The sequence below is a fragment of the Haematobia irritans genome, chromosome 1 (assembly GCF_050003625.1).
Source record: "Haematobia irritans isolate KBUSLIRL chromosome 1, ASM5000362v1, whole genome shotgun sequence".
Taxonomy (NCBI): Eukaryota; Metazoa; Arthropoda; class Insecta; order Diptera; family Muscidae; genus Haematobia; species Haematobia irritans.
In genome coordinates, this window is record NC_134397.1 from 77,289,659 (window position 1) to 77,299,976 (window position 10,318).

The 10,318-nt window shown below is 41.4% G+C and overlaps 1 protein-coding gene across 1 annotated transcript; it reads right to left on the reverse strand.

Annotated features, from left to right (window-relative positions):
• Window positions 1-4,455: 4,455 nt before the first annotated feature.
• On the reverse strand, window positions 4,456-9,675 carry LOC142226424 (uncharacterized). Its single transcript, XM_075296444.1, has one exon. It carries the CDS (start codon window positions 9,673-9,675, stop codon window positions 4,456-4,458), a length of 5,220 nt encoding a protein of 1,739 aa, XP_075152559.1.
• Window positions 9,676-10,318: the final 643 nt, after the last annotated feature.

Below are 10,318 nucleotides of genomic sequence, written 5' to 3' on the forward strand. Positions count from 1 at the left end.
CCTGCGTAACCCATACACATAACGAACTATACTATGGAATGCCACGTTAAGTCTATTTTTGCTCACGGAGTCACAATTCGCGAAGAGTTCAGAATTAAACCCGGTAACAAAATACTTTTCGCCAGGAGAAGTCGAATATTGACTGGTGTGTAGGAATGAGTAACCCATAAAGCACGTAGTTTTGCATATGTTTGTCCAACGGCTGTGTTTACATGACTTGACCAACTCAATGTGCTATTGAATACTACTCCAAGATTCTTAGCACTAGTGACTACATCGATTTTTTGACCATTCAACATAATGTCAGTATTGGACAAAGAGAACCTTCTATTCTTGTGTATAATCAAACATTTAGACTTTTGTGGATTTAGTAGCAGACCATTTGCTGTTGCCCATCGAAACACACGATCAAGGTCGTGGTTAAGTTTCCCCAAACACTCACTAGTATCACCTACCGGACTACTTAAAAAGATTTGTATGTCGTCTGCATACATAAGTATCTGACTATGGACTATTTCTAGAGGGAGGTAATTTGCGTACATGCAAAATAATAGAGGTCCAATTATAGAACCCTGTGGAAACCCTGTGGAAACCCTTTCGTAACTGGTAATGGTAATGAAAAAGTATCTCTGATGTAAACCGTCTGTAACAGATCGTTAAGATAGGAAGTTATGAGAGAGGTAGCAGTAGGTGAGAAATTGGAAAAATCTTTGAAGTTTTAGACATAACATTTTGTGATCAACAGTATCGAAAGCCTTTGAGTGATCTAAGAGTACAAGAAAACTAACATGGTTCTCATCAATATTTCTCCTAATTGACTCCGATACTTCGATCAGTGCACTCACACAACTATGATCTCTGCGGAAACCAGACTGCCTTTCAGATAACAAGTTACCGCGAAGAAGATAATCATATATCTGCTTATGTAAGATCTTTTCGAACACTTTAGAAACATAACACAAAATAGCAATGGGTCGTGACTCTGAATTAGATTTAGGTATCGGAGTAATCTTTGCATGCTTCCACATCGTGGGATAAGTACTGGAGGTCAGAATTGTGTTAAATAAGTAGGTGAAAAGAGGTATAAGTTGAGGGAGCAGTATTCGTATAAACCTGGGGTCCATTCCATCCAGGCCAATAGCATTCGACTTAACCATGAAAAAACTCTCTATGACCTCATCTTGGGTAACGCACCTGAAATTTATTATGGAGCGATGTGGACCAATTTTTGCATGGTTGTTAGAGACCATATACCAACACCATGTACCAAATTTCAGCCGGATCGGATGAAATTTGCTTCTCTTAGAGGCTCCGCAAGCCAAACCGGAGGATCGGTTTATATGGGGGCTATATATAATTATAGACCGATGTGGACCAATTTTTGCATGGTTGTTAGAGACCATATATTAACACCATGTACCAAATTTCAGCCGGATCTGATGAAATTTGCTTCTCTTAGAGGATTCGCAACCCAAATTTGGGGGTCCGTTTATATGGGGGCTATACGTAAAAGTGGATGTGGCCCATTTGCAATACCATCCTACCTACATCAATAGCAAGTACTTGTTCCAAGTTTCAAGTCGATAGCTTGTTTCGTTCGGAAGTTAGCGTGATTTCAACAGACGGACAGACAGACATGCTAAGATCGACTCAGAATTTCACCACTACCCAGAATATATATACTTTATGGGGTCTTAAAGCAATATTTCGATGTGTTACAAACGGAATGACAAAGTTAATATACCCCCATCCTATGGTGGAGGGTATAAAAAGTGGGGACTAAAACCGAAAATTGTGCATTGGCTATACACGGCAGTGGTTAGACCTATAATGCTATATGGTGTTGTAGTCTGGTGGCCGGCACTTCAGCAACCGACAGGTTTAGATAAAGTTCAGCGTATGGCGTACTTCTGTATCTCAGGCGCATTCAGTAAGACAGGAACAGATTCCCTTAATGTCATGCTGCATCTATTGCCTTTAGACATTTTGGCCAAACAGTCAGCTGTAACAACGGCTGTGCGGTGGCGCGAGCTATCGCTGTGGTCTGAAAAAAATGTACGGTCACAGTTCGGTCCTCAAAATAATGCCAGATGTGCCTAACGTAGTGAATTACACTCTGGCGAAACCATTTTTTGACAAAAAGTTTGGATGGACAAGTGGGTTTCGGAGTATATTCTAAAGACCTGGAACTTCGAATAGCGAAAAGATTACCTAATAACCGTAGTGTTTTTCAGGCTGATTTATTAGCAATAAAAGAGGTGGCGAATTGGCTGAGAAGTACTGTTCCAAAAAATGTTGGCATTCATATATACTCAGACAGTCAACCTGCAATAAAATCCTTGGACTCTGTGTTCCATAACTCGAAAACGGCTATCGACTGCCGCAAATCTCTCAACGAGATGGCCGAGGAGTACAATATTCACCTAATATGGGTGCTGGCCATATGAACATACCGGGGAACTGCGAAGCAGATGAGTTAGCAAAGCTAGGAACTATCTTACATATTCCATGGGAACTAGAATCTGTTGGTATGTCTTTGGCTACCTGCAAGCTCTTACTGCGTGAGAAGGCTGTCATGACAAATGTTCGATGGGAGAATTTCAAGGGTTGTAAATATGGCCCCTGTTAAGCTTTCAAACCATTTTTTCTTGGGATTTCATAAGACCGGCGGAGCACTTTGGAAGTCAACCATTCAAAAGGTTCAGCACAAAAAAAACTTGAGAGTAAACCCAAAAAACCCAGACTAAAAACGCACTGTCCTTTTCTTTTTAATAATCCACATCGTACAGTTTATTCACTTAATTATCTTCGCTAGCTAAATTTACAAAGTTTCTTTTATTTTAATGATATATTTTTGGTTTCGTTTTAATTCTTCACGACTCGATACTCGATCTCACTCCTCAAACTTCCAATTCAGTACTAGCCACTCTTTTTCACCTATACTTATACATAAAAAATATATATACATGCTAAATATAAAAGTAACGAGTTATCAAAATAGATATATACGAATTAAGAAAAAAAAATCCCATGCCGATAGCAATGTGGCCACATCTTTCAGCAAGCTGGAGCAGATACGCCTATGAACCAACACTCCAATAGGTGGCGGCAAAATTCTTCTAAATACTATCGTGTCAACTTAAACATCCCGGCCTCCTTGCAGTTTTCTGCAATTCAAAACAAAAAAAGGGTAGAATCGGGACCATTTTATAATTCATTCTTGATCCACATTCCTCCCTGTTATTTTCAATATTTAGTCCTAACATTAGTAACAAATCAAAACAGGCGTAGACTAATTTGAACAGGCACCGGAGATGATGAATCCAAAAATTGTAAACTGTGCAATAGGCTTCCCAAAGGTGCCTCCACTAACACCATTACGTATGATCTTAGAGTATAAGTCTCCCCCTAGGGAGAGATGTACATTTCCAGCTAAGTAAAACAGAGGATCTGCTAGTTGCAATCCAGGATATTCATCGACGATACGGATATCCACAGACTTCTTCGGCGTCAATATGGAATATTTCTGACGAACTCGGGCATAGGTTTCTACTGTGTTACTCATGCCATACCGTCCTCGCAGCTGTAAGTAGCATTTATATTCATTGCCGACTCGAATAGCTTTCTGGCCCATCCTTCGCACCAACGACTCGTCTATAATCGTGGTATCTGCCCCAGGATCTATAATAGCTCTTTCACAGATATATCGATCGCCACACACTATCTTTACAACCGCGGTTGGCCGGAGCATTACAGTCTCTTTAATCGTATACATTGGCGACGGCTCTTCAATTTGCTGATCACGTACCCGATTCTTAGTCTCATATCTAGATCTGTAAGGAACCATATCCTGTGATGCATTTTGACTACGATTAGATTTCTCAGTACCACTGTCGTTTTTAATAACTAGAACAGCTGTTTGTCGATTCCTCATGCTACTTGAGGATGACATAGGTTTACCCGACGAAGAGAAACAGGACGAACGAGGTCCCTTCTCTCGGGAATCATTGGACGAACTGGGTCCTTTCTCAGAGGAGCTATTGGACGAACTGGGTCCATGCCCCGATTTCGGTTTAGACGAACGAGGTCCTAACCTTTTGATAACGCTTCGCACCTTGCCACCGGACGAACGTGGTCCTGGCTTATGGAGCAAAGTATGATGCATATCACCGCATTTCTTGCAACGTCCTTCACTTTTACAGGTGCGCCACGTATGGTCGTGAGCCAAACAACCCGCACAATGCCTATATATCGACACGATTCTCATCCGTTCCATGTAGTCCATAGCCAAAAATTTCTCACAAAACCGAAGTGGATGATCCTTCAAGCAAACCCGACACACAATCTTTTGTTTGCCTTTGCGATTCTCGGGATTATATCTCTTTGCCTTGACCATAATTCTAAGTAAAAATAAATAAATAAAACAAAGAAAACAACAAATAAAAAACAAGGAAACTAATCAGTAGGAAGAACAACGAGCTTAACAGTTGGTCTGACTAATGTGCCTCGTGAAGTCCGGATCTCAGCAACTCTGACCTTTTCGTCGACACCGGGAAAAACTTTCGTAATTCGACCCAATCTCCACTCGTTTGGAGGTAGATTATCTTCACGCACTACAACCATATCTCCTACCTTCAGGTTCACCTGCTCTGACTTCCATTTATTTCGTTTCAACATCTCCTTTAAATATTCCTCTTTCCACCGCACACACAAATTGTGATTAATGGCTTTAACTCTTTGCCACCGATTGATCACAGAAATTGGCGCCTCGTCGATTTGCGGTTCAGGGGGAGCTAACAGCGGTCCTCCAATTAAAAAATGACCTGGCGTAAGCGCATCAGTACAGGAAATGTCTTCCGATAAAGGACAAAGAGGTCTAGAGTTTAGACAAGACTCAATGCGCGCCAAGAGTGTAGCGAACTCTTCAAATGTGTACCTCAGATTAAACGCAATTCTCCGGAAATGATGTTTAAATGATCTAACACCTGCTTCCCACAGGCCTCCCATGTGGGGTGCACCCGCAGGATTGAAATGCCATTTTACGCCATTATTCACATATGACTGGACTATCTCTGCACTAACATTGCGCACAAAGTTACGAAATTCCGCTTTTAACGTGCGGGAAGCTCCTACAAAGTTTGTTCCATTGTCGGAAAAAATATCGCTTGGGCATCCACGGCGGGAGACAAATCTCGAAACCGCAGCTAAAAACGTAGCTGTTGATAAATCACTCACAGCCTCTAAATGCACCGCCTTCGTGGCGAAACAAACGAATATCGACACGTAGCCCTTAGTAATTAAACAAGCTCTCCCTGTATAGTTCTTGATGTCATAAGGGCCGGCAAAATCAACCCCCGTTCGAAGGAATGGACGGTCAATAAGAGTCCTAGACACTGGCAATGCCGACATAATTTGTTCCCTGGATCGTTTTGCACAAATGGCGCAGGTTCGGCAACGACCAATAACCGACTTTATTAGGTTTTTTGACCTTGGGATCCAGAATTCCGACCTGAGGACCCGCAACATCAACTGATTGCCCCCATGTACCGTGATCTGATGAATAAACCCCACTAGAAGTTGCGAAAATTTACAATTGTAAGGCATAATGACAGGATGTCTTTCGTTAAACGACAGGCATTGTGCATTAGAGAGCCTACCTCCCACACGCATCAAGCCCCCGTCGTCAACGAAGGGGTGCAAATTCAATAGATTGCTTTGCGAGTTTATGTGTGTCCCATTGGATAACTTATAATATTCATCTGGGAAATAGGCCTTCTGCGTGACAATAATAAGTTTCCTCTTAACTACTTGTAATTCGCTAACCGAAACTTCTATTGGACCCTTCGATTGTGATTTTATCTTAAGCTTCGAAAAGAAACGGTAGACATATGACATGACCCTTAGAGCCCTCGCATACGAAGAAAATCGGACAAGCACATCATCAAAACTCTTCATGTAGGAAAAAAACATCTTTACACTACGACACTCTTCTGTGGTATGGAACTGCCTTTCTGGTCCTGTTACCCATTCCTCGACCGTATCCCGCAGCCACGATGGTCCATGCCACCACAAATTGTTACCTATCAATTCATGGGCCCGACAACCTCTACTAATAATGTCCGCCGGGTTATGTTCTGACCTGACATGTCCCCAGCATTCCCCTCCGACTAAATCGATAATTTTGGAGACCCTGTTCGATATAAAAGTGGTCCACGATGAAGGAGGTTTTTGAAGCCACGCCAGCACTATCGTTGAGTCACTCCAGCAATAAAACTTCGTACTGTTATTGTCCAAGCTTAATTCTATTCGTACATTTCCCATCAGTTCCGATAACAGCAGCGCTGCACAAAGTTCAAGCCTCGGTAAAGAGATAGTCCTTAATGGCGCCACTCTCGACTTGGCAAACAATAAATGCGTTACGATTTCTCCACTCCTCGACTTTATCCTAGCATATACACAGGCACCATAAGCCTTTTCGGAGGCGTCCGCAAATCCATGTATTTCAACTTTACAATTTGGGTCAAATCCAATCCATCGCTTCAATTCAACAGAATTCAAAACGTCATAATCGCCTACGAACTGGTTCCAGCGGTGTTTACTAGGTGCATTCAAAATATCATCCCATCCAGTCTTATCTGCCCATATTTGTTGCATTAACACCTTGGCAGTGATAATCACTGGCCCAAGCCAACCGGCAGGATCGAACAAGGATGCAATTACAGACAAAACTTCCCTTTTCGTAAAATCCTCCTTTTTTCGAATAGGATTTACCAAAAAATAAAACATATCGCTTTTGGCATTCCACCTGATGCCCAATGTTTTAGCCTTACTCTCATCCTCAATTGCCAAAAAATGTTCGCTCAGAAGGTGTTCAGCTGGCAAATCCTTTAGAATCCGGACATCATTAGAAGTCCATTTCCTCATAGAAAATCCAGCTGAAGATAAAGCGGTTATCAATTGGTCCCTGGCTTCAATTGCCACATGCAATTCATGCGCTCCAGCGAGCGCATCGGCAACGTACATCATGTGGCTTAAAATTTTCGCCGCAAAAGGTAACTCCTTCTCTATATCAGAAGACAGCTGCAATAAACAGCGAATTGCCAGAAAAGGTGCACAGTTCACCCCAAAGGTGACTGTTTTCAACTCACAATCCTGAACATCGGACTTAGAATCATCGCGAAATATTATCCTTTGAAACCGCGTATCTCGATCATCAAGGAGAATTTGACGATACATCTTTTCTATATCGCCATTAAAGACATATCGGTAAAATCTCCATCTTACAATTAACCACATCAAATCATTCTGCAAGACCGGACCGGGATAAAGCGTATCATTTAAACTCAATCCGCTGGAGGTTGGATAGGAAGCATTAAAAACCACCCTAAGTTTTGTAGATTTACTCTCAGGTTTAAGTACAGCATGATGGGGCAAATAAAAGTTACTGTCACTAACACTCGATACGCCTACTTTGATCATATGGCCCAAGAGTTCATATTCTCTAAGAACAGCGCTATATGCCTCTTTCAGTTCCGGCCTCCTTGCCATCGACTCTTCATTTCTCAGAAACTGTCGCAATGCCTTCGTCCTTGACATCCCCAACCCCTGTCCATCTATGTGCTGGGGCTTGAAAGGCAAACGTACAACAAAGCGACCATTTGAAGATCTTCTGGTCGTTTTCTTGAAAAACTCCTCACAATACTCCTCATCAACTGTCATTTCCGAAACCTTTGGTGGTTCTTCCACCCTCCAAAACTTCTCTAGTTGCTGATTTAAAGAAACCTCATTACAGAACGACACAAAAGTATGAAAAGTACTAGTCTGACTTTCTACTGGGCCCGTTAAAACCCAACCAAATATGGTATTTTGAGCGAGGAGTGAACCTAGAACATTTCGATGAAGCCCATCCAATAGAATATGAGGATAAAAATCAGCTCCAATTAAAACGTCCACTTGATCACTTTTTGCAAAATTAGGATCAGCCAACTTCATGTTACCTAACGATAATTGTGCCGGGACCGAAATCGATGAACTTGGTAGTTTTCCAGTTAATTGAGGCAGTACGAGGCCGCAAACCTCAACTTCCACATTATTCTGACCGGTAGAACTTATGACAAATGTACATTGCTTCTGTGTAGATCCCGCTAAGGCGTTATTCAAACCCGAAATTCGGGCATTGACCGTTGTTGTTGGCACGCCAATGCGCTTTTGTAATCTCTCTGTAATGAACGATGCTTGAGACCCTGGATCAAGCAATGCTCTGGCAACATAACAAACACCGTCCCTTCTTATGTTGACCATCGCAGTTCCTAGCAGTACTTGCTTACTAGACGCAGCAAAGCAATTCTGGATACTTTGCTGCTCTAATGACAAATCTTGAGCCGTATTATTGCTCGTAGATGGAACATCCGCTTGTGTCCCCTCGGACTGCGTACTTGGAGACGCGCGTGAATCACGATGTAGTAGAGTATTATGCCTTGAATTACATCTACTACAGTTTGACTTACTAGAACATTGGTGCACTTTATGATTACCACTAAAACAATTCAAGCATATGTTGTTCCTCTTGACGATTGTGAAACGCTCCTCTGGAGACATTTTTAGGAACTTATTACAATACTTCAAATAATGTTCCTGGGAACAAGCAAAACAAACTATTCTACTTGTATTCGCCTGATATGCCCTAACTCTTCTATTCATTAAAGACGAATTATCCAATTTTCCCGAATGTTCATTAACACCGCAGTTCGTTAAATCAAACACGGTTTCTAACGACTGGAAACGGGCCGTTAAAAAATTGTCCAGATCTATCCATTTCGAAAGCCCGGTCTTATCATTTACAGTCTGTTCCCATAGAGATAAAGTCGTCACGGGAAGCTTGGATGAACACAAGAAGACAAATATGGGATCCCAACTATCGATAGAAATCCCATATAATTTGAGAGCTGTCATACAATTGTTAATTTCTCTTTGAAGCTTCTTAATTTCGTGAGCGGATTCTGATTTAACAGGGACCAAATTAAAAAGTATTTTCAATTGAGTGTTCACCAGGATTCTTTTATTCTCATATCGATCCTTTAGGTTGTTCCATGCAACCTCAAAACCCTCATGTGTCAACTGTGACTTTTTAACAATTTCTAAAGCTTCCCCTTGCGTATTCTGGCGTAAATAGAACAGCTTTTCAACAGGGGTTAGAGATTGACAATCAATATATACTGCCGTAAACATATCCCTAAAGGACGGCCACGAGAGGTAATCCCCATGAAAGATTTCTGTGGTGCAAGGAGGTAATCTTAAACGATGGTCACTACTCCTTATATCTCCCGAAGGGTTGGCCGTGTGACTCCCAGGGAGCGCTGTTGATGCGAGACAGGACCTATTCAAGAATGTGTGGGACAATTCTCCCATTGAGGCAGCACAGGTTATATAAGCTTCCCTACACTGCTTAAAAAGATCGGACGCTTCCCTCTCTTGTTCCTCTGAACATTCGCAATCAACATTGAATTTTTCATATGAGGTGTTCACCTTTATCCACAAGCTTTTAAATTCCTCTTTACGAAGTTCCACCGTGAACATGGTGTGGGAGGCATTGGACATTGCGTTATATTCCATTTCAAATTCTAAAAATAATGCTGCAAATTTCTTAAATTTCCGTAGTAGAGCGGGATCCTCCATTTCTGAAAGCTAACTTTTCTCCACCAATATAAATAGCAGTTTAAATAAAAATTAAACAACAGGAGGAAATCAAGAGTGTATTCCCTAACGAAATAATTAAGAACTCTGACACGTCTTCTTATCACGCGTTTCCTGTATACCCAAATCACACTGCCCACTTCAAAATATTCACCACACCAGCTATGAAGTTAATAATGACTATTCATGAAACGTCCCAAATCAATCAAAGAAAAATTCGAATCAATTCCAGTTACAGAATCCGAGTTTCGCATAATATTCTTATTGATATACGTATTGCAAGTACACACTAACAGGTCTTTATATCAGAAGTCTCTTTGCAAAGAGCACTATACACTGGCTCACAATATCCCGCTCACGAAATTGCAAGAGAATAGCGACCACACACGATGAGTCTAAATAATCCAACAAAATCGATCTTCATATTAATCACGAGTATTTAGAGTTGTTTTCCTATAATGCCAGGCTCTTCTTTTCTCGATATTTCGACATCAACATAAAATGAGTCCTGAGCCGTCTTTACTTTAATAGTCTCTTTACACAAAGTTCAGCAACAATGTTGCCCACATGCCTGGAGTAAAAATCGCCAAACAAAACGGAAAAAACGCAAAATAAAAATCTGAAT